At 40.2% G+C, this 26,068-nt stretch overlaps 1 protein-coding gene across 13 annotated transcripts in view; it reads right to left on the bottom strand.

Annotated features, from left to right (window-relative positions):
• BPTF (bromodomain PHD finger transcription factor) overlaps window positions 1-26,068 on the bottom strand; it is a 154,552-nt gene extending 128,484 nt beyond the window's left edge. For all 13 annotated transcript variants that reach the window (XM_038546828.1, XM_038546826.1, XM_038546831.1 and 10 more), the window contains exon 1: window positions 25,423-26,068. In XM_038546828.1, coding sequence (XP_038402756.1) covers window positions 25,423-26,068 — 646 coding nt within the window. The remainder of the gene's footprint in view (window positions 1-25,422) is intronic.

Raw genomic sequence — 26,068 nt, 5'->3', positions numbered from 1 at the left:
TTCTCCCTCTGCCTGTGTCTCTGCCTCTCTCTCTCTCTCTGTGTGTGTGACTATCATAAATAATAAATAAAAATTTAAAAAAAAAAACAAAGGTTATTAAAAGGATGCTAATAAAGTGTATATTCTGGGTGAAGGAATGTTTGTTAGGAAATTACTTAATCACCAAAACTAAATTAAAAAATAGAAAATGAACAAATAGTGATGAGAAATTACATGATTATTTCAAAAGAAGCTAGGAAGACATTTGAGAAAATACAATAGCTACATCTAATTAAAAAAATAATCTCAGGGGATCCCTGGATGGCTCAGCGGTTAAGCATCTGCCTTCGGCCCAGGGTGTAGTCCTGGAGTACCAGGATCGAGTCCCACATCAGGCTCCCTGCATGGAGCCTGCTCCTCTCTCTGCCTGTGTCTCAGCCTCTCTCTCTGTGTGTCTCTCATGAATAAATAAATAAAATCTTTTAAAAATATAATAATAATAATCTCAGAGAGAAAGCAAAGCGAAACAGGTGAATATACTCAACACAATTAAAGGTTTCAATCCACTAGCCAGCATAATAATTAAAAGTATTAGCATCCATCCATTAAATTTGGAAAGCACAAAGATGCCCAGCATTATAACATTGTTTTGGAGGTAGTAGACAATGCAATTTGAAAAAAGGAAAAAAAGGATATATAAACATTAAGATAAGATTTGTGCATATGACTCATGTTTGCAGATGATACTATTTCACTTCTAGAAAATTCAACTCAATCAACAAATAAGTTATTAGATACAAAAAAGAATAGATAGGTAAGTACAAAACTAACTTTTAAAATCCACGGGCAGGCAGGCAGCCCCGGTGGCACAGCGGTTTGGTGCTGCCTGCAGCCCAGGGTGTGATCCTGGAGACCCGGGATCGAGTCCCGCATCAGGCTCCTTGCATGGAGCCTGCTTCTCCCTCTGCTTGTGTCTCTGCCTCTCTCTCTCTCTCTCTCTCTGTGTGTCTCTCATGAATAAATAAATAAAATCTTAAATTAAAAAATAAAATAAAATCCACAGGCACTCTAGAAGTTCCATGAGAGTAGATATTTTTGTAGACAATTTTATTTAGATATAGTAAGAGTCTACTGTATAAAAGATTTACAAAACAAATTACAGATATAACAATATATGTTTCTACACATTTATCCATATATACACAAACATATAAAGATGGCTACCAAAAAAAAAAAAAAAAAGATGGTTACCAAAGGAGAGCGACCAAAATATTCATGCAATTTTCTGAATTTAAAATTTTCTCTATTTCTTTCCTAATATATATGGGAAAAGCAAAAATAAAGTTCTTCCTAGACTTTCAGAAGTGTTATGTTAAAGTTCAAAGCTTTCTTCCTATCCTAATTATCCAAATCTCAGATTAATGAATGCCAACAGGTCAAATGGCAGTTGACAAACCATGACCAGCCACACCTTGTTTTTGTAAATAGTTTTATTCAAACACATCCATGCTCATTTGTTTACTTACTGTGTATGGCTGCTTTTGCACTACAATAGCAGAGTTGAGTAGCTGCAACAGAGTTTGACTCACAAAATGTAAAATATTTACTGACAATTTAAAAGAAAGTTTACCAATCCCCTGCCCATTAGATCATCTAGTGCAGCCAACAGTTTACAGATGAGAAAACTGAGGCCCACAGAAGAATGACTTTTCTAAGATCAAACTCAAACTAAGAAGCAGTAAAGAGGATGCCTGGGTGGCTCAGTGGGTTAAGTGTCCCACTCGATTTTGGTTCTGGTCATGATCTCAGGGCATGATCTCCACACTGGGTGGAGGAGATCTCTTTTAAAAAAAAGAAACATTAATGAACTCCATTCTAACCTAGTCAGAAAATTCTCAAAACAAAAATCAGCCCATGGCACCTCAGTCTGGAAGCTCAAATCACAAGATATTTACCAGTAAGATGATGAGAAGAGGATGTGGGGGCCTAATCCATATCTAACACCACCTACTAAAAGTCTGAGTAAACTTTGGTAGATTCTAGGAAAAAATTAATTTAAAAATCACATAAGCCTGGGAATATAATGTACAATATGGTGACTCTATTTAAACAGCAAATGCAGTTATATTTTAATTAAAAAAAAAAAAAAAAAAACGCTATTTCAAGTCTTCAGCTTACATACTTGAACCCTGTAGGCATTTGAGGTGGTGACCCCTGCCATAAACAATCTCCACTGTTAGAGTTCTTTTTTTTTTTTTCTAAAGATTTTATTTATTTATTCATGAGAGACACAGAGAGAGAGAGAGAGAGAGAGAGAGAGAGAGGGGCAGAGACACAAGCAGAGTGAGAAGCAGACTCCATGCAAGGAGCCTGATGTGGGACTCGATCCTGGGTCCCCAAGATCACACCCTGGGCTGCAGGCGGCGCTAAACTGCTGCGCCACCGGGGCTGCCCTGTTAGAGTTCTTCTAAGACAGAGGGAAGATTCACAACTCAAACAAGGATAATACATCTGGAAGGAAATAATTTTCTATGTTTACAGAAAATCAGAAATCAAAGGCATTAAACCTGGATATTTTTGGCCCAAAAAGTTCATATACTTACCTGAAATTATAGTAAAACTACCTTTTAAATTTTTTATTATTTGCATAACACCTTGAAAGCAGAATATGTTCATGAGTCAGAGAAGGGGGTAATTTACTAAATAAGGCTTCAAGGAGTATGTGAAATTATTTCAATGTCTAGAAGAACAGTTAAAATTGCACTAATGGAAAGTGCTAAAATTTTACTATTTTAAATGTTGGACTATTTCCTCAGACAAATCTTGATATCGCTGTGCAAAAGCATTACAAAGAATAAGGACAAGAAGAGAAATTCCATACAGATTAATATGTGCATTTCTGAAATACTTTTTAAGTTCCATAAATAGAATATACTATAAACAGATCCCAAAAGGAGGCAATGTTAACATACTGAAATCAAGCAGGAAGCCATGACAGGAAAATATAGAAACTGAACCTACTGAACTCAGCCATTTGATATGAATCACTTGGCCATGCAGTCTCCCAAGTGTGTGAATTCTAAAAAATATCCATGAGTAGAGAAGTCTTAAGCACTCACTTTCTTAGCAAATCTCAGGAGGTCCCATAGTTGCAATTTAACATTAGTTAAGTAACAAAAGAATTCTACTCAAAAAAAATACATATACATACATATATATGTGTGTGTAAAATATGTGTGCGTGTGTGTGTGGTTTCCTTGAAAACTATTAGCTAAATAATTTGATCAGAGATTCCTGAAAAGAGGTTTTATGAAGGAGAACAGACACACTTGAACACACCGGTATCCTTTTTTTTTTTCCCCCCACACTGGTATCTCTTAAGTTATCCCATAGACAACTGTTAAGCTTTTATAATACTGGAATATTCTTAAATTACCTAATTAAATTTCCCAACCAAAAGGCTCTGAATTGTAACCCCTCTTTCCCTTCTGTCCCACATCTATAACTCTTAGCTTAATTTTATCAGAGATCTTCTAAAACTAAATATTAACTGACTGCCTCTAACAATAGGCACCCCCATGTGTGGTTCTTGGAGGCACTTATGGCTGGCCCAATCTGTAGAGCATGCAACTCTTAATCTCAGGGTTGTAAATTCAAGCCCCATGCTGGGTGAAGAAATTACTGAAAAATAAAATCTTAAAAAAAATTTGTTTAATCAATCAATCAATAAAGAGCCACATGTGGCTAGTGGCTGCCATAATGGACAGCACAGAAGTTAAGAGTGGAAAGAATTCAGAGACTTATCTCTGACTCATATACTCATGTACCCGTGCTACCTACTGCATACTGGAGATTGAGCCAGGCACGAAGGAAGGAGATGAATGAGACTATGCCCTAATGTAGGTTCTCATGAAGAAAACAACCAGATAATCAACAGTCCATTTCAGTACAATATCTTAACAAATGAAATAATGATAAAGGAATCAAATAATCTAGATAAAATAATCCCTCCTGAATGTTTATGCACCTAATAACACAGCCTTAAAATATATGAAGATTATAGAACTCCAAGGAGAAATAGGCAATTCCATAACAACAATTGTAGATTTCAACACTCTCCTCTTAGTAATCAATACAAGTAGATGAAAAATCAGCAAGGATACAGATCTTAACAGTACTGCAACCAATTTAACCTAACTGGTATTTGTAGAACATTCCACTCAGCAATAGAATACACCTTCTTTTCAAGTACACTTGGAACATTCACCTAGACAACAATATTTTGGGGCACAAAATAAGTCTCTAAAATGTTTTACAATATTAAAGTCATACAAAGTATATTATCTGACCATAATGGAATTAAATTATTTTTTTTTATATATTTTGTTTTTAAGATTTTATTTATTTATTCATGAGAGACAGAAAGAGAGAGAGAGAGAGAGGCAGGCAGAGACACAGGCAGAGGGAGAAGCAGGCTCCATGCAGGGAGCCTGACATGGGACTTGATCCCGGGTCTCCAGGATCACGACCTGGGCTGAAGGCAGCGCTAAACCACTGAGCCACCCGGGCTGCCCAATGGAATTAAATTAAAAATCAGTAACAGAAAGATATCTAGAGGGCTGCCTGGGTGGCTCAGTCCATTAAGCATTCAACTCTTGATTTTGGCTCGAGTCATGATCTCAGGATGTTGAGACTGCACCCCACATGGAGCTTCCCACTCGGTAGGGAGTCAGCTTGGGATTCTCTCTCTCCCTCTCCATCTGCCCCTACCCTAGCTCCCCAAATCTGAAATAAATAAATAAACAAACAAACAAATAAATAAATAAGATCTAAAAAAAAAAAAAAAAAAAAAAGATACCCAGAAAATCCCCAAACATTTGGAAACTAAACAACATGTAAGTGTACAAGGTTCTGCAGGGTGAAGGAAGAAATAAAAGAACTTAGCCCTACTTGGGGAAAAGTAAACAGTGATCAGAGAAGGTAAAAGCTGGACAAGGTGATGGCTGGGTGACTAAGAGTTAATCATCGCAGCAGTGAAGAACTAACTATAAGGTATATGAGGAAACTACAAAGAGTTCAGTACTACTTGATCAAATTTAAGATGAAGATAAATAAGTTGTGAATAAAGAGAAGAGAAATAAGGGAAATTTAGAAGTCAATTCATCCCTGACCTCTTTCTGTCCTTCACTACATCCCACCTAACCAATCTCACTAAGATTGGTCATTCTAAGTCCTAAATTATTATTATTTATTTCTCTTCACTCCCACTGACACCGACCTAGTACAAGATGTGTCAAGTGGTTTACTTCATTAGTGGAATTTCCTTCATCCATTCATATCCCACTCTAATCCATTCTCCACTCTATAGCCAAAGATACCTCTTTAACAGCAGTCTGAAAAAAAATAAATAACAGCAGTCTGATCATATTACTTGTTATAAAATCCTTGATGGTGTTCCCACCAGTCCATTGCACGTGATGTTCCTAAGGCCTACAATCCTCTTTCCTCTCTTTAATTTTGAGCTTAATTGTCAGCTCTTCAAGGAACCTTTCTTTGACCCTCACAAACTAGATCAAATTTACATGCCCTCTTTCAAAATACTTCTCTTACTGATACACTTGCTGCCTTCCCTGCTACATCAGGGCAGGGGGTTATCGGATTTATTCCCGGCTCCATTCCAGATAGTGCCTGGAACACAGCAGGTACTCAATAGGTTTTGTTTTGTTTTTTTTTAAAAAATGAACAAATCAATGAAGCAACAGAGGATAAGGCTGGACATAAATGAAAGGAGGCCAGACAAGCTGATTCCTTCAAGAGTCCAAGTGAGGGATGAAGAGGGACTGATTTAGGGAACCATTAGCATGAAAGAACAAAAAAGTTAAAAGATATGTAAACTGAATAGGATCTGGTAACACTCCTGCATATGCAGGGTGAGGCACAGGGAGGAGTTTGTTACTTCCTCACTTCGGACTTGGGCAATTCAGTGGGTGTCATTCACTACGCAAGGAAATGGGAGGTTGGGAGTGGTCACTAAAGTATGAATTCTATTTGGAACATGTTTGATGTGATGTGCCTATAGAACATCTAAGTGGAAGGCTTCAAGAAGTATTCATCCATTAATGACTTAAACACAGGAAAGAAATCATGACTACAAACAGATTTGGAAATCAGAGGCCATGAAAGTTTTATATTTTATTAGCAAAGAAATACAAATTCAAACAAGAGAGCTTTTAACCCACTGAATCCAAAGATGCTTTATAAATAACAGTGCTGGCAAAATGACAGCTGGTGAAATATATATTTGTATACTGCTGGTGAAAATACGTTTACTGTATTTATAATATACTGATACATCATGTTAGATAAAATATGCATATTATATAAATTATATATTATGTATGTTACATGTAATGTATACATGCATATTAGTGATACACAGTAAAGCCTTAAAAAAATCAGGGATGTGAACCACGGTTTTAACTAAAAGAACAGCCATTAAAGGTAATCATAGCAAACAATAGAGTACAGCTTAACTATTTTGGTAAACCCTTAGAATGGAACCTTATATAGCTATTAAAAGTCATATTCTAGGGGCGCTAGGGTGGCTCAGTTAAGCATCGACTCTAGATCTTAGTTCAGGTCTTGATCTCAGGGTTGTGAGTTCAAGCTCTGCATTGAGTTCCAGGCTGGGTGTAGAGTCTACTTAAAAAAAAAAAAAAAAAAAAAAAAGGTCCTATTAGCCTTCTCCTACTACAATAAATCCTATACACCAAACCCAGATTATTACTTTTCTGTCATCAGCTTTATCATGACACGTTCCAGTTTTAAAACATTCAATGAGGGCAGCCCGAGTGGCTCAGCGGTTTAGCACCACCTTCAGCCCAGGGCGTGACCCTGGAGACCCAGGATTGAATCCCATGTCAGGCTCCCTGCATGAAGCCTGCTTCTCCCTCTGCCTGTGTCTGCCTGTGTGTGTGTGTGTGTCTCTCATTAATAAATAAAATCTTAAAAAAAATAAAAAAATAAAAAATAAATAAAACATTCAATGAAGGGATCCCTGGGTGGCTCAGCGGTTTAGCACCTGCCTTTGGCCCAGGGCGCAATCCTGGAGACCCAGGATCGAGTCCCGTGTCAGGCTCCCGGCATGGAGCCTGTTTCTCCCTCTGCCTATGTCTCTGCCTCTCTCTCTCCCCCTATGTCTATCATGAATAAATAAATAAATCTTTAAAAAAAAACAAAAATAAAAAAATAAAACATACAATAACTGTCAACTAAGTACGAATTTCTCAGACTGGCATTTATTCAAATTGCACCAAAATACAATCTCCCTTTCTCTACAGTCTTATCTCAACACTCACACCACAAACATGTAGCCCCTCAACATGCATCATTCTATCCATCTGTCAGAATTCACATCCTCCTTTCTCTTCCTAGCCAACCTCCACTTGGAGAAACCTAACTAACTTATAAAACATCTAAAACTCCATCTTTTCCAGACTCTGCTTCTCTGATCTCCGAATAATAGAAAACGACTTCTTTCCCTAATTTATCTTTTTCCATACAGCACTTCCCATAGTCTACCCTATGCTAGAGCTACTGATGCACTGTGCTATTATTCCTTCTTCGAAAGAATAAAGACCTTGAAAACAAGAACCATTTTTTTTTAAGATTTATTTACTTATTTGAGAAAGAGCATGTGTGTGCATAAGAACAGGGTGGCAGTGGGGCAGGGGAGGAGGCAGAGGTAAAGGGAGAATTCCAAGCAGACGCCCAGCAGAGCCCAGAGCCCAACCCTGAGATCCCAACCTGAGCTGAAACCAAGAGTCAAAAGCCTGTGTCACCCAGGCACCCTAAAAAGGACCATTTCTTATCCATCTCTGTATCTCTTTGAAGCTTTTTTTTTTTTTAAGATTTATTTATCTTAGAGAAAGAGAATGAGAATGTACAAGCGGGAGGGACAGAGGAAGAGGGAGAGAGATTCTAGAGCAGACTCCACACTCAACGCGGAGCTCAACTCAAAGCTTGATCTCACGACCCCAAGATCATCACCCAGGGTCCTGGAATCAAGTCCTGAACTGGGTTCCCTGCTCCATGGGGAGTCTGCTTCTCCCTCTCCTTCTGCCTGCCACTCCCCCCAGCTTGCCCCCCCCCCCTTTCTGTCAAACACATAAATAATCTTAAAAAAAGAACCAAAATAGTAGATCACAGAGGCCCTTGGGTGGCTCAGTCAGTTAAGCATCTGCCTTCAGCTCAGGTCATGATCCCAGAGTCCCGGGATAGAGCCCCGTGTGTTGGGCACCATGCTCAACAGAGTCTACTTACTTCCCCTTCTCTCTCAGCCCCTCCTCCCACTTATACACACTCTTTTTAATAAATAAAAATCTTAAAGAGTAGATCTTAAAAGTTCTCATCACAAGAAAAAATGTTTTAACTATATTAAATGATGAATATTAACTTATTAGAGAAACCATTTTGCTATATCATATCATTATGTTGTACACAACTAATATAATGTTATATGTCAATTATATCTCAATAAAAGTGGTAGAAAGGAGAAAAAGTCCAAAAAAGAGAGAGAGAGAGAGAGAGAGGATAGAAGACATAGCAATTTTCAGTAAATTTGTGGAATGTGGAAACTGGCAGAAGAGGTATCTGACTTTGCAGAAGTCTCCATTCTAAGAACATTCAGAGGCAGAGGGGAGGAACAATATAGGTAATGATCTGGAGGCACCAGGACTCCTGGACCATTGGGCTTAGAAGGCTCAGGGTTCCTAAATGGGAAATTTAGTAACATGTACTCTAAGGTCAGAGCCCTAGCTACCTTCCTTCACTTACCTTCCCAAAGTACTGGGCATACATTCTTTCTCAGACCCCTAAGTTCCAGCCACAGGAAAGAGATTTAAGACATCTTTCTTTAAGACAACAAACATACAAAAAAAAAAAAAAAAAAGACAACAAACATACTTACAGGAGAAAAATAAAAGTGTAAAAAACAAAAACACACAAAAATAACAAATACTGGGGTTCCACCAAAGAAAAGGTTAGCTCACTGCCTAATCACCTCACAATGAAACCTACCAGTTGGGAAACCCCAGTCACCCACTATCCAGCATCTCACTCCACATCTAAAACTAAGAACAGCTAAGGATCATGAGATATTCAAAAAAACGCCTCCATTATTAGAACTAAAAAGAATGGAATCTGGAGCCCGTGGCTAGCTCAGTCAGTAGAGCATGTGACTCTTGATCTAAGGGTTGTGAGTTCAAGCCCCACTCTGGGTATAGAGCCTACTTAACAAACAAAACAAAAATAAAAACAAAAGAATGGAATCTAAGGTAACAAAAGAAATAAAGTTTTTAAAAAGGTAATAAATGCCCTCAGAGAAATTAAAGAGGGTATCATGTCCAAGAAGAGGATGGTCTGAAAAAGGAACAGAGGAAAGAGCTCTGGGAAATTATATAACATAAATAATTATTGTTAGCTAACTTTCTAAATTCAAGAACAAGAAAACAAACACACCCAATTAAAAATTTGGCAGAATATTTCAACAGACACTTCATCAAAGATCTGCTTCACAGACAAGCAAATAAGCACATGAAAAGATGTTCAGCATCAGTAATCATTAGGGAAACGCAAATTAAAACCATAATGAAACATACCACTATATACATATTATTATGGCTAAATCCTCATCCATTGTTTCTGGGGATGAAAAATGGTAAAACTACTTTGGAAAACAGTTTGGCAGTTTCTTTTTATTTTTTTTTTAAGATTTTACTTATTTATTAATGAGAGACAGAGACGGGAGGGGGCGGGGGCAGAGACACAGACAGAGGGAGAAGCAGGCTCCATGCAGGGAGCCTGATGTGCAACTCAATCCAGGGGCTCCAGGATCAGGCCCTGGGCTGAAGGCAGCACTAAACCGCTAAGCTACCACCTGGGCCGCTCTCTCTCTCTTTTTTTTTTTTTTAAATTTTATTTATTTATTTGAGAGAGAGAAAAAGAGAACAAGCAGGGGGGGCAGGGAGCAGAGGAGGAAAGAGAAGCAGACTCCTCATTGAGCAGGGAGCCCAAGGTGGGAATCAATCCCAGGAGCCCAGGATCATGACCTGAACCAAAGGTAGATACTTAGTCAACAGCTACCCTAGTGCCCCTGGCAGTTTCATATATGATTAAAATATACATAGCATATAACCTAGCAATTCCACTCCTAGGTATTTACCCCAAAAAAATAAAAACTAGTATTTACACAAAAACCTGTAGGTGAATGTTTACAGCAACTTTATTTAAAACCTCTAAAACCTGAAAACAACTCAAATGTTCTTGAACTGGTGAGCCAAGTGTGGTACATCCACATAATGGACAACCAACTGCGATAAAAAGGAATGAATTATTTATAAAAGCAGTATCTTGGATGAATCTCAAATTCATTATGCTAGGTAAAAGAAACCAGACTCAAATGGCTAAGTAGCATATAATTCTATTTATATAATATTCAGTAAAAGGGAAAAACTACAGAACAGAAAATATATCAGTGGTGGCCCAGGGTGAAAAGAAGGGGAAAGAGTTGGCTAAAGGAACACAAGGGAATTGGGGTCAGATAATGTTCCATACTCGTGGTGGTGGTGGTTACGTGCCTGTATGTGTTTGCCAAAATTTAAGAGTCAAAACTGTCCACTAAAAGAGTGAATTTTACTGTATAGGTACAGTGTACTTCAATAATTTTTAAAATTAGAATAAGAAATAAAAGAAGATATATCATTAAACAGGATGCTATGAAAAAGGAACAAAGAAAGCAGCTTTTAGAAATTATCTAATAGCCGAAATAAAAACTTAACAGAAGGCTTGGAAGAGAAAGAAATCTCCCAGAAAGCAGACCAAAAGAAAAGACAAGAATTTTAAATGACAAAAAATTTAGTAAGATCAGTCTACAAGATCCAACATCTAACTAACTAGAAATTCAAGAAGCGAAATGAGCAAATTTGGGGAAAAATGAGCAAATAATAGAAAAAAATTTCTCAGAACTAAAGAACACAAATCTCCATATTAAAAGGACCCACCAAGAGGCAACTGGCTGGTCTAGTCAATGCAGTGTGAGAGTCCTGACCTCAGGGTCATGAGTCCAAGACCCACATGCAGCAGTGAGTTTACTTAAAATTTAAAAAAAATTTTTAATTTAAAAAGTGGGAGCCCCCAAGGAATATTGTGCTGTTCCTTCAGCACAATGAAAGGAAAAAAAAGCCACATCAAGGGATATGATCACTGCAAAACTTCATCATACTGGAGACCATAAAAAGAGCCTAAATGCTTCAGAAAGGAAAAAAACAGGTCACACATAAAAGAAGTAATCAGAAAGACCCTCGACTTCTCAACTGCAACACTAGATGCTGGAATACAATAAAGCAAATCTTTCAAGTAAAACGGATTTTTAAATTTAGGATCCTGGGCAGCCCCGGTGGCTCAGTGGTTTAGCACCACCTTCAGCCCATGGTGTGATCCTGGAGACCCGGGATCGAGTCCCAAGGCTCCCTGCATGGAGCCCGCTTATCCCTCTTGCCTGTGTCTCTGCCCCCGCCCCTCTCTCTCTCATGAATAAATAAATAAAATCTTTTACTTAATTAATTAAGGATCCTAGGGGTGCCTGAGTGGCTCTGTTGGTTGGGTTTCTGCCTTCACCTCGGGTCATGAGCCCAGGGTCCTGGGATCAAGCCCTTCATCAGGGTTTCTTGGCAGTGAGTTTCCTTCTCCCTCTCTCTCAAATAAATAAAATCTTTAAAATTAAATTAATTAATTAATTTAGGATCCTATACCCAGCCAAACTGTCTATCAAGTATTAGGGTCACAAAGGGCATTTTCAAACATACAGTGATTTTTTTTTTTAAGTTTATTTCTGATGCACCCATTCTTAGGAAGCAACTAGAGGTTGTACTGAAAAAAAGAAGTAAATTAGGAAAAACCTAGGACTCAAGAAACAGAATCTACATGGGGAAGCAGCAAAAAGAAGTTCCACTGTAATGTTCAACAGATCTACAGAGCAATCAGTTCAGGTGAAAAGAGAAATGGGGAAGGGTGCAGAAGGGAGACCAACAAGGAAAAAAAATGGAATTGTTACACGTGAGAGTTTGGAAAATAGTTAAGTGATAAGATATTTTACAGACTTGATAGTGCACTGGGCTCAATATGCAGAACATTAAGGAAGTGAAAAACTAAGGCAATAACTCCAGGAAAAGTGTTAGTTATTATAATCATTATCACAGCATGTTATTTGGTTCCATTGTCAATATTTACATAGCCCTTGGTAGGGAAACCAATCCCTCTACATTTATCCAAGAATCATGCTATAACTATAATGAAAGGATAAGGAAAAAGTAAAAGTAATTATAATAGGGCTAACTTCTTCATCTACCATTAACAAATCAAAAGAGAAATGTCTAAAACTGATAAACCAAATATAATCATAATACTGTGGTAAATACCAAGTGGGGGGAAAAAGAGCTACAAGAATTGAAAGCTACTGCCTCTGGAGAGGTCTTGGGTAGAACAAGGTACAGTAGGGAATTGCTTTTGTTCTCTGTGAGCCTTTAACACAATTTTAATTTATATCATCTATGTTCATATACTACACTTCGATAAAAACAATGATACACGAAAATCTTCCTAAATATCAAGTAAAAACACTGTTTGTTTAATATAACCTAAGTTGTATCTTTAAAAAAATATTTGAGAGAGGGATCCCTGGGTGGCGCAGCGGTTTGGCGCCTGCCTTTGGCCCAGGGCGCGATCCTGGAGACCCGGGATTGAATCCCACGTCGGGCTCCCGGTGCATGGAGCCTGCTTCTCCCTCTGCCTGTGTCTCTGCCTCTCTCTCTCTCTCTCTCTCTCTATCATTAATAAAAAATTAAAAAAAATCTTTAAAAAAAATAAAAATAAAAAATAAAAATAAAAAAATAAAAAAATAAAAAAATATTTGAGAGAGAGAGAAAGAGCTTATACACGTGCATACACATTTAAGTGGGGAGGAGGATAGAGAAAACCCCCAGACTCCCCGATGAGCACAGAGCTGGACATGGGGCTCAATCTCAGGATCCTGAGCCAAAACCAAGAGCCAGACGCTCAACCAAATGAGCCACTCAGGCATCCCTAGTTGTACCTTTTTAAAAATATATAGGTAAAAACACTACAGGAAATGGTATAAAAACATTCCCAGGATTTATCTTTGGTTGATGAGATTACAGATTTTCATTTTCATCTTTGTATTATATGTATTTTCCCAAAAGAGTAAATCTGTGCTATTTTTATAATTTTTCATTGCAATTTTTAAAAACTTGAAAAACAGATAAGCTCTCTGGAGAAGGAAGGAGACAGTGAGAGGGCAGATTTGAAAACCTGGAAAACTGGTGTTGAAGGAACAGGCAGAGAAAGGCAACACAAACTAACTACCAAGACTTAGAAGCATCAAGAGTGCTTTTTTCTACTCTGATGACAGTGAATAACTGAAGTAAATACATTATTTACCGTAATTCTGGAGTAAGTCAGATAGTAGGTAAATCAAACTTTTTAAATGGGTAAATTAGTATTTCTTTTTATTTTTTTAAAGGATTTTTTTTTTAATTTTTATTTATTTATGATAGTCACACAGAGAGAAAGAGAGAGAGGCAGCGACACAGGCAGAGGGAGAAGCAGGCTCCATGCACCGGTAGCCCGATATGGGATTCGATCCCGGGTCTCCAGGATCACGCCCTGGGCCAAAGGCAGGCGCCAAACCGCTGCGCCACCCAGGGATCCCAATATTTCTTTTTAAAGGGGGAAAATAAAGCTCTGTTGTAATGCATTTTTTTTTCTTACATGTGGTTCTCAAAATATGTTTATACTTTCTGAGTCAGATGACCTCCTTTTACTTTTTTTTTAAAGGCCTTTTTTGTGGCTTGAACTCATGACTCTGAGATTAAGACCTGAGCTGAGATTAAGAGTAAGTAGAATGCTTAACAGACTGAGCCACCCAGGTGCCCCTAGATGACATCTTCTCACTATACTGGAAGTGAGGTCCCTATATCTTCAAAGACTCTCCATCTTCAGATCAGGAACAAACCAAAAGATAATAATAGCTAATACCTGTTGAATCTTTACCACATGCAAGCACTGTTTTGGCATTTCGCAATATTAACCATTTAACCCTCATAACACCCTGAATTCAGTACTATGATATCTCCATTTTACAAATGAGGAAAGTGAGACACTGAAAATTAAGCAAAGAGCCATCACAGAGGCCAGATTTAAACTCGTGAAGTCCAATCCAGATTCTCAACTTTAAATTTCCATGCTGGGGACGCCTGGGTGGCTCAGCAATTGAGCACTTGCCTTCCTCCCAGGGCATGATCCTGGAGTCCCAGGATCAAGTCCCACATTGGGCTCCCTGCATGGAGCCTGCTTCTCTCTCTGCCTGTGTCTCTGCCTCTCTCCCTCTCTGTGTCTCTCATGAATAAATAAAATCTTTAAAAAAAATTTTTTTAAAACAGATATCTTTATTTTCTTTAATTTTTTTATTTTTTTTTTTCTTTAATTTTTTTAAAAGATTTTATTTATTTATTCATGAGACACAGAGAGAGATGCAGAGACACAGGCAGAGGGAGAAGCAGGCTCCATGCAGGGAGCCCGATTTGGGACTTGATCCCGGGTCTCCAGGATCAAGCCCTGAGCCAAAGGCGGCGCTAAACCGCTGAGCCACGCGGGCTGCCCCATTAAAAAAAAAAAAAAAAAAAGGGATCCCTGGGTGGCGCAGCGGTTTGGCGCCTGCCTTTGGCCCAGGGCACGATCCTGGAGACCCGGGATCGAATCCCACGTCGGGCTCCCGGTGCATGGAGCCTGCTTCTCCCTCTGCCTATGTCTCTGCCTCTCTCTCTCTCTCTCACTGTGTGCCTATCATAAATAAATAAAAGAAAATAAAAATAAAAAAAAAATCTATGCTGTATGCTACCCCTCTAGATCCTTTTTTTTATACTATATGCACTTTATTTTTTTTAAGATTTTATTTATTTATTCATAGAGTCAGAGAGAGAGAGAGAGAGAGAGAGAGAGAGAGGGAAAGAGCCAGAGACACAGGCAGAAGGAGAAGCAGGCACCATGCAGAGAGCCTGATGTGGGACTCAATCCAAGGTATCCAGGATCACACCCTGGGCTGCAGGCGGCGCTAAACTGCTGTGCCACCGGGGCTGCCCACCCCTCTAGATCCTTGACACACACAAAAGATTTATCTAGACTCCTCAGATTTTCATATATCATGATAGCCTAAAATTTTGTGGTGGGCTTAACATATGCAGATGCCTCCAATGCCTGCCAGTAGTCCCCTCTCCTCCCTGCTCATGGTATCTCTGTTGCTATCTGTCTCTCTCAAATAAATAAATAAAATCTTAAAAAACAAAACAGTTCTCTTAGAATGAATGAAAGCTGGTTTGTAAATCTTCCAAATTATCTCTGACTTCTGGATTGCCTTAGGTCAGTTTGGAGAATTTATTCCAGAAGGATTTGTCAGAGAAGGACTAGTATAAGTGAAGTCATACTGTTGATTTCCCAGGTGCCCCAAGAACTGTTTTGAAAACTATTGTGGGCAACCCGGTGGCTCAGCGGTTTAGCACCACCTTCGGCCCAGGGCATGATCCTGGAGTTCCAGGATAGAGTTCCATATTGGGCTCCCTGCATGGAGCCTGCTTCTCCCTCTGCCTATGTCTCTGCCTCTCTCTCTCTCTCTCTCTCTCTCATGAATAAATAAATAAAATATTAAAATAAAAAAAACAACTATTGTAACATGAGGCTCCTGGGGTGGCTCAGTTGGTTAGGCATCTACCTATGGCTCAGGTCATGATCCCGGAGTCCTGGAATCAAGTGTCTGGATCCCTGCTCAGCAGAGGAATCCGCTTCTCCCTCTCCCTCTGCCCTTCCTCATGTGCACTCTCCTCTCAAATAAATAAATAAAATCTTTTAAAAGAAAAAACTATTGTAACCAAATATCTAAATAAAATTATTTTTAAAAACTGTATTGGGGGGAAACCTGTATTTGCAGGGTGCCTGGCTGGCTCAGTCAGAAGACATGTGACTCTTAATCTCAGTGTTGAGTTCAAGCCCCATATTGGGTGTAAAGGTCATTTAAATAACTTTAAAAATAATAATAATAAAATAAAACTGTACTTGTATTGATCCAGCAAGTCCACTCCTAGAATATACCTGTGAGAAATGAAAACATTGCCAGCCAAAAACCTATACACAAATGTTGACAAGAGCAATATTCCCAATAGCCGAACAGTAAAAACAGTTCAAATGTCCATCAACTGATGAATGTGTAAGCAAAATGCAGTATATCCATATAGTGGAATATTATTCAAATAGAGTACTAATATATGCTACAACATGCATGAGCCTTGAAAACATTATGCTTAAATAAATAAAATCTTTAAAAAAAAAAAAAAAAAAAAAAGGGCAGCCCTGGTGGTGCAGTGGTTTAGCACCACCTTCAGCCCAGGGCCTGATCCTGGAGACCTGCGATTGAGTCCCACATCAGGCTCCTCGCATGGTGCCTGCTTCTCCCTCTGCCTGTCTCTGCCTCTCTCTCTCTCTGTCTCTATGAATAAATAAATAAAATCTTTAAAAAAAAAAAAAACATGATAAATGAAAGAAACCACATATTGTATGACTCCATTTATATGAAATATCCAGAAGAGGCAAACCAATAGATAATGAATGAAAGCAGTGGTTGCCAAGGAATGGCAAAGGGGGAAGGAGAGAACAATAAGTGATTGCTGTAAGTATGAGTTCCTGGACGGGGAGCGGTGATTTAAAAATGGTCTGAAATTCAGGAGTGGTGATGGTTGCACAATTCTGTGAATTTATTAAAAACCACTGAACTGGGCAGTCCCAGTGGCCCAGAGGTTTAGCGCCGCCTTCAGTCTGGGGCCTGATCCTGGAGACCCAGGATCAAGTCCCACATCCGGCTCCCTGCATGGAGCCTACTTCTCCCTCTGCCTGTGTCTCTGCCTCTCTCTTTTCTTTCTCTCTCTCTCTCTCTCTGCCTCTCATGAATAAATAAAATCTTTAAAAAAATAAAAACCACTGAATTATACACTTTAGAAAGGGGTGAATTTTATTTATAGTATGTATATCTCAATAAAGCCTTTTTTAAATTTATTTATTTGAGAAAGAGAGCAAGTGAATGTGCACAGGTAAGGGAGAGGCAGAGGGAAGGGAGAAGCAGACTCTCCACTGAGCAGGGAGCCTGATATGGGGCTCAATCCCAGGACCCTGAGATCATGACCCAAGCCAAAGTGAGATTGCTTAACTGACTGAGCCACTCAGGGACCCCTCAATAAAGCTATTTTTAAGATGGAATTATTAGGGCAGCCCGGGTGGCTCAGCGGTTTACCGCCCCCTTCGGTCCAGGGCCTGATCCTGGAGATCTGGGATCCAGTCCCACGTCAGGCTTCCTGCATGGAGCCTGCTTCTCCCTCAGCCTGTGTCTCTGTCCCTCTCTCTCTTTCTCTCATGAATAAATAAATAAAATCTTTAAAAGAAAAAAGGAATTTATAAAAATATAAAATGGAATTATTAAATACTGCTGGAGAATTATTTAACTATTTAGCTTTGGTTTTTTTGTTTTGTTTTGTTTTTTAATAGCTCCATGCCCAATGTGCAACTCAACTCAGACCCTGAACTCACAAACCTAAAATCAAGACCTGAGCTGAGGGATGCCTCTGTGACTCAGTGGTTGGGCTGAGCGGCTGCTTTGCTCTGGTCATGATCCCAGGATCCAAGATTGAGTCCCACATCTGGCTCCTGCAAAGAGCCTGCTTCTCCCTCTCTCTCTCTCTCTCTCTCTCTCTCTCTGTCTCTCATGAATAAACAAATCTTTTTAAAAAATAAAATAAATAAATTTTAAAAAAATTTATCTGAGCTGAAATCAAGAGTTAAGACACTGGGGATCCCTGGGTGGCTCAGAGGTTTAGCGCCTGCCTTTGGCAGGGGGCGTGATCCTGGAGTCCCGGGATCAAGTCCCGCATCGGGCTCCCTGCATGGAGCCTGGTTCTCCCCCTCTGCTTGTGTCTCTGCCTCTCTCTCTCTCTCTATGTCTATCATGAATAAATAAAAAATTTAAAAAAAAAAAAAAGAGTCAGACACTTTACTGACTCAGCCACCCAAATGCTACTCAGCAATTCTGATGTCTAAAAATGTTAGCTATTACTGTTACTACTTTTAAAAATTATTCAGCAGTCAAGGTACAATATTTGAGTAATATAACTTAGTATCTAGAAAAACATGAAATAATTTTATATCAATAAACAAAATGTAATTGCATTTAGTTATATGCATTTTCATTCTTTTGTATGATCTGACTTTCCATCTTTTTTTTTTTTTAAAGTACAGGGCTTGAACTCACGATCCTGAGATCAAGACCTGAGCTGAAATCAAGAGCAAGACCCTTAACAAACTGAGCTACCCAGGCATCCCATTTTATTTCCCAACTATTAAAGTGCATTTTGCAGGGATGCCTGGCTGGCTCAGTCGGTGGAGTGTGCAACTTTTGATCTCAAGGTTGTGAGTTCAAGTTCCACGCTGGGTACAGAGATTACTTAAAAAAATAAAATCTTAGGGATGCCTGGGTAGCTCAGCTGGTTAAGTGTCTGCCTTTGGCCCGGTTCATGACTCTAGCATCCTGGATCGAGCACCGAGTTGGGTTTCCTGCTCTGTGGACAGCCTGTTTTTCCCCCTCCCTCTGCTGCTCCCCCTGCTTCTATGTGAGCACTCTCTCTCTTTCAAATAAATAAAATCTTTAAAATAAAATAAAATCTTAAAGTGCATTTTACAAGTTTAATAAGTTTGTTTTAAAAAAGATCTCCTGCCTCCTGAGGCTTCTCATTTTAAAGAACTGAAAGCATGAAAAAATTAGAATGAGGGTCAGTACTAAACTAGTGCTCAATTATGAAAGTTAGGCTATAGCAACTATAAGCAAGGATTCAACGAGAGAAAAAATAAAAAAAACAAGGAAAGCAACAGTACTCTGGAAATACTTCTGGGAAGATGACTCCTGGGAAGTGGAAATCCTAAGGAGCAAGAAGGGAGGAATCTATTCAAATTTGTATTTATTTATGATAGGCACACAGTGAGAGAGAGAGAGAGGCAGAGACACAGGCAGAGGGAGAAGCAGGCTCCATGCACCGGGAACCCGACGTGGGATTCGATCCCGGGTCTCCAGGATCGCGCCCTGGGCCAAAGGCAGGCGCTAAAACCGCTGCGCCACCCAGGGATCCCCAGGAGGAATCTATTCAATGCAAAGACAGCATCTACTAGGATTGGCTCCTGTCCGTGTCACCCAAATTATCAGTCCCCCACCACAACCACCACCTTCTCATTCCCTACACACCTCCTGCAGTCAAAGAACACAGGAAAGGAGAATCTAACAGAAAAGATCAGAGTTCTTAGCTTCAACTTCCTCAGTGGTGCTGTGCATACACATTTCAATATAGCTCCAAATATATGCCAGAGGAGATGAACATGAACTGTACACAAGACTATTCATTACTGCATACCTCAGGCATACCTCAAATTTATCTCTTTACCCCTCACAGATCATGAGGCACAACTTTTTTTTTTTTAAGATTTTATTTATTGGGGCACCTGGGTGGCTTAGTGGTTGAGCATCTCCCTTCAGCTCAGGGCATGATCCTGGGATCCAGGATCGAGTCCCGTATCAGGCTCCCTGTATGGAGCCTGCTTCTCCCTCTGCCTATGTCTCTGCCTCTCTCTCTCTCTCACATGAATAAATAAATAAATCTTTAAAAATAAATAAATAAATATTTTATTTACTTACTTTAGACAGAGAGAGATTGTGAGAAAGAGCACCAGCAGGGGAGAGGGAGAAACAGACTGCCCACTGAGCAGGAAGCCTCAATCCCAGGACCCTGGGATCATAACCTGAGCTACTTAACCAACTGAGCCCACCCAGGTGCCCCATGTTCCCCAACATTTTAATAACTCTTCAGGGCCCTCATTTTCTTTCTTCCAATTCTCATGTTTAACCTCTTCAGATACATATACCTAAGCATTCATCTCTCTATCTACACTTCTGATGTTGTCAAGGTCTCAGGTACCTGAAATACCTGCGGAAGTTGATCTTGCATTCAGTGCTTCAAAACCCATCCAGGTGCCCACTAGCTATCTCATCTTCTTCCAATCCATAATGCAGTACAGAAGCTATGCTAAACTTGTTAACATCACACTGAAATCATATTCCACTTATTTCTGGATCTTCTGATTGATCACCAATACTCACAAATGATATAGGTTTGAAATAGATGGGGGAGGGAGGGCTTCAGAAAACACCTCCTCCAGTCATCCTCTCAATTTGGGGGAAATGGCAAGCTGGCTGCACTGGTGGCTTAACAGCATCTCCATGATTTGATTTGGTTTTGTTCCATTCTCCAGCATGCTGCCGATGGGAATACAGCATATCCCTTGGGTGTCCCAGGAGTGAAAAAGGAGGATCACTGATTGAGCCCAATATTTACCCTACAGATGAGAAGCGGAAAGTAATAGCCTGATTCTCTAGATACTGCCCAACTACAGACTTTTATAGCTTATTTCTTAGTCCCATATTCAGGCTCTTGCTAAGCCAGGAAACTTAAGATTGCCCACACTTTAAAACTCCACACTAAGTGTAGATATAACTTAAAAAAAAAAAATCAGGGGCACCTGGGTGGCTCAGTGGTTGAGTGTCTGCCTTTGGCTCAGGTAGTCATCCTTTTTTTTTTTTTTTTAAATCAAAATCAATTTATTTTTAATATTTTAAGGAATTTAATCATCTTGATCTCCTCTGAACACCTGTAGAGTCCTATTCCTCCCATAATATAGTTTTGCTGTATTTTATAATTGCCCATGTACATGTCCAGGGCTTCGAGGGACAATTAGCTCTGTAAGGTCAGAGGCAATAGTTATCTTACTAGCTCCTATGTCCAGCTCCAGGAAGTATGCAATGAATATATGCTGAATGAACGAATGCATTGGGCTCCTCACAGGGAGCCTGCTTCTCCCTCTGCCTATGTCTCTGTCTCTCTCTGTGTCTCTCTCATGAATGAACAAAATATTTTTTTTCAAAATATTTTTTATAATAAATAAATATCAGTGCCTCAGTTCATACTGCTCCCCTTGATCTATCCATCCTCACCTTGCACATGGCCATCAAAGAAGGATATACCCACACCAACTCCCCCTCTACTCCCCCATTACCCATCTCTAACTCTACTGCACTTTGTCCTTCACTTGGAGCAATCAGACATCACACAAATACCAAAAAGACATTTGGTTGACATTGGAGGGAATAAATACTACCAAATCAGTAACAAATTCAGGGGTGCCTGGGTGGCTCGGTGGTTGAGCGTCCACCTTTGGCTCAGCTTGTGAGCCCAGGGTCCTGAGATCAAGTCCCACATCAGACTTCCCGAAGGAAGCCTACTTCTCCCTCTGCCTCTCTTTCTCGGTCTCTCATGAATAAATGAATAAAATCTTTAGAAAAAAATTCTGCTTCAGATAAATCGAGAGTTCATTCATGGCATCTATGCCACTGTTCTCCTCTGTCAGAATCCTTACAGGACATAAATCACTAACTCTCCCCGGAAAACATCAGGACTTTAGCTTTCTGAAGTCATCGGAGGTTCCAAATTTCAAAATTTCAGCTAAGTTAAAAAAAATTCAGCTAAGTATAATACCTCAGAAGTCCCACACAAGTTAAATGCAAAAACTATTCAGTTTGAAATATGATTTAATTTTTTTTAATTTAGCAAGTGTGGGCTTGATTTCAATGTGCTGTCACAACACCAAATGCTTATTCGAAACAGATTTTCTATGTGATCTTTCACAATGTATTGACAACATGTATCATAAAAACAGGGCCTCTGGGTGGCTTAATCAGTTAAGTGTGGACCCTTGGTTTTAGCTCAGGTCATGATCTCAGGGTCTTGAGATCCAGTCCTGTGTCAGGCTCCATCCACACTTAGTGTGGAATCTGCTTGAGATTGTCTCCCTCTGCCTCTGACCCTCCCCCTACTCATGCCCACACCCACTCTCTCAAATAAGTAAAACCTAAAAAATATGTCATATGACCTATATGCTGAAGTAACTCTAAGTTAAACAATAAAAATAAATAAAAGCCTTTTTCAGCCAAATGCCACTAGCTGAAGCAAAACTAGATGATTTCAATTTTGTATTAACTGTCATTTCTATTGTCCTGTGACTACCTTATGAACCCATTTAAATTTTTTCTCCATAAAAGGAAAACATTTAATCTCCAATGAAAATACTTTTTAAAATCTATGATTTTAGGGGTACCCAGCTGGCTCAGTAGGAGCATGTGACTCGTGATCCCAGGGTTATGAGTTTGAGCCCCATGATGCATATAAAGATTACTAAAAACATAAACTTTAGGTGGCTCAGCAGTTGAGCATCTGCCTTTTCAGTTCAGGGCATGATCCTGGAGCCCCAGGATCGAATCCCTGCACAGAGCCTGCTTCTCTCTGCGTGTCTCTCATGAATAAATAAACAAAATCTTTAAAATAAATAAACTTTTAAAAAATCTATGATTTTAGAGAAGTAAGCTCATGATATTAAGCAACATCTCTGCATCACGAAGTCCTATTACCTACGAACCACTCAAGAGATGAACAGACTAACGAATAATTTCTTTTTTCGAATAATTTCTTATGGTAGGAATTTAATATATCAGTACTTAAACCAATGTTCTAGTCTACAAAAATTAATCGAATTGTTCTAAATTGCCAATAAAGTAAAATCCTTTTTTAGCCCTGACAGTACAGGATTCAAATCTACCAATCACATTTCTTTCTGTGCTCCCGGGTTATCAGTCCCAGAACGGTTTTTCTTCCCAAACATACAGACATATACACATTTACCTGATAGCCATCTCCCCAGCCTTTATTATCTGTAAGTACAGACAATAAAACCAATGAAACTGGTACTTGGCCTCAACAGCTCACTGTCATGCATTGTTGTTACTCATCCTAGCAAGTGGACATATTCTCAAAGTTTAGAACACAAAAATGCATGATCCCTTTTACCATGATCTTGAGGAATAATGTGTTTCATAAAATAAAACACCCAACAAGTTAACACCACATCCAATAAAGAGGGGAAAATGCCTGGCAAGTCATATGAAAGAACAGCTCAAAACACACTAACTCTGCTACTGAAAACACTCACTTGTCAAACCAGCAAAATCTAATTAGGATCAATTTTTAGTTTCCCAAATCCAAAATATTTAGGAGCTATGGCACTCACTGGGGAATTATCAAAACTTCATCTATTACAAGCTCTCACCTAACAATCATCTATCTGACCAATCTTTGATGAGCAGCTGCTAGGTGCAAGACACTGTACTAGGAAGTGCAGGGGATGTAAGATTAACACAAGGATATATAATCCTTAAATTCAAGTATACACAAAGTAGTCTACAAGTACCACTAATAACAAAACGTCATGAAAGTACGTAAATATACAAGTGTGTTGTAAAAAACCTAAACACAAATTGTAATTTAACTCAGCATATGCACAGTATTATTTATTCACTCAAAGAGGTTAAAGTTAGCTGAACTGACCTGCCAAACTGCCTCCGCTCTGTCTAGCCCCAAAAACTTCACTATCCTCAGATAGTGTAATGCAGTCTCTAAGGGTCTTTCAATTCTGGGTAGCAAGAACCACGTGTGATTTCTTAAGGTAAAAACTATCACTATAAAAGTCGGCAAGAAATGAAAAGTGGCGTGCAGTTCCTTCCACACACAAGACATAAATACTTGACACTTGATTCATTCCCTTCGCTCTCCTGCCAGCCTCCCTTCCTCCCCACCACCGGGCAATGGCAGGCAGATATCCTGTCAGGCAAAAAAGAAAATTACTTTTTGCATTTGCTGTTAGGACAACGTAAGTGAGACTTCGGCCGGCTTAACACACTTCTCCATAAACAGTTAAGCATTTATAAAAAATGGAAACATTTAAATTCAACCTTTTCTACTACCCTAGTCTCTATTAAAAACAAGTGACACACCTTAATTACTTTTTCAAGATCCTATTTCCTCATAAACTTCACTTTATAAATGCTCTTAAAACTGGAATCTAATTTAGTTAATCCAGATTAACAAAAATATAAAGGAAAAATCTTGTAGGTTATTGCTACAAGTTACTCTTTTTCCCACAATTTAGTAATCCGCAACTACTTTTTAATACAAAGCAGCAATTGTGTATTTTAAAAAAAAAGAAAAATATTGCATCGCGGCACCAGCCTAGAGAAACTTTCTGTGAGAAAACAGGAGAGAAGTCACCCTGGAGAAATTCATTACAGATCCAGAGAAGACTTTTATGCTTAGAAACAGAATGAAGAAAAAATTAAAAAAAAAAAAAAAGTCATTCTGTAATAAATCCCTGTGTATTTCTGCCGTGTGACTAAGAAACTGGTCCAAAAGTTCACTTTCAGCAATTATGTCTGCACGATCAACTATACATCTACTGCAACAGGTGACACGAAACTGTATTTCTCAGGCGAAGCCAAAGGGCCGAATTAGTTAAGACGCATGTTGCTGCGGTTTCTTACTTTTTTTTTTTTTTTTTGTATTTTACCCAAATGATTTGGAATCCAATGAATTGCCAAATTTGTTTTGTTTTGGTTTCCTACTTTGCTTTTTTTTTTTTTTTTTTAATCAGCCATTTACCAGCAACTGTTGCACGAGCCCATTAGCCCTCAAGAATAAAAACAAACACGCAGGGACCAGATAAAGCTCCCCTCCTAACCCAACTGATCCATTTCCTTAACACAATTTTAAAAACCACACTGCGAGGGGTGTGAAGAGCAGGATGTTTTTGCGTGTGTCTGTATGCCACAATCTGTCTAAAATCCTCAATTCCCTCTTAAGGAACAGATATATAATAAAAAAAAAAAATCTAAAAGAAACCGCATTAGAAATGCAAAGAGGTCTGCAAAACAAGAGGCTTCTTTCATTCCAAAAACCAAACCAAAACAAGGGGAGAAAAATGAATGCAATGGATATGTGTGTGCCAAAGTTTCAATCCTGCCCGGTGGAGACACTGCACTGGCACAAATTTTGAAGAGGAAAAAGAGGGGGTTGTGGGGCGTGGGGGGGGGGGGGGGAGAGAGAAAGAGAGAGCGAGTGTGTGGCCTGCAAACTGCAACAATGCAATCTCCATTTTGAACAATGCGCCTCTTTCCTCTTGTAAATCTAGTTTTTTGCCACTTGATGTGCCGTCGCGTTTCCCCTCGGTTTGGGGGGCGGGGGTGGGGGGGAGGTGGGGGTGGAGGGGGGAGACCAGAGAGGGAGCGAGCCAGGGGGGAGGGCGCAGGAGGTGGGGAAGGAGTCTGCAGCAACGGGGCTGGGTGGGTACCTGGAGTGCTGCTGTAGGTGCTATGGCTCCTGAAGCTGCTTTCCGTGCAGTAGCTGGCGTCGTCGTCGTCGTCTTCCATCTCCTCCGGATAATCGGAATCATCGTCGTCCTCCTCCATCTCATCCTCCTCGTCGTCCTCGGAATCTTGGGTCTCCTCGGCGTCGCCGTCCTCCTCCTCCTCCTCCTCCTCCTCCTCGGAGACCATGTCCTCCTCCTCCTCCTCCTCCTCCTCGCTCTCGTGGTCATCGTACACCACTTTGTTGACGGCCCTCCGGGCCGGGGTGGTCCGGGCCAGGTGGCCGCCGCCGCCCCCGCCCCCCGTCCTGCCGCCCCCGCCTCCTCGCCCCCCCCGGCCCGGGGCGCTGGTGCTGGGGGGGGCCGGCGGCGGCGGCGGCGGCGGCGGCTTCCTCCGGCTGCTGCTGCCCCCCCTGGGCGAGCTCAGCCGCGTCTTGGGCGCCACCTCAGCCTGGGCGGCGGCCCACCTGCCCCGGCTGCTGCCGCGGTGCCGCGAGCGGAGCCCCCCGATGGGTCCGGACGTGGGCGGAGGCGGCGGCGGCGGCGGCGGCGGCGGCGGCGGGGCCGGGGTGCAGCGCTCGGCAGCGGGCGCCGCGGGCTGCTTGGGCGGCCTGCCCCGCCGGCCCCTCAT

This window comes from Canis lupus, chromosome 9 (assembly GCF_011100685.1).
Source record: "Canis lupus familiaris isolate Mischka breed German Shepherd chromosome 9, alternate assembly UU_Cfam_GSD_1.0, whole genome shotgun sequence".
Taxonomy (NCBI): domain Eukaryota; kingdom Metazoa; phylum Chordata; class Mammalia; order Carnivora; family Canidae; genus Canis; species Canis lupus.
Note: the sequence above shows the minus strand (reverse complement) of the source record. Positions and strands in the feature narration are given on the sequence as shown.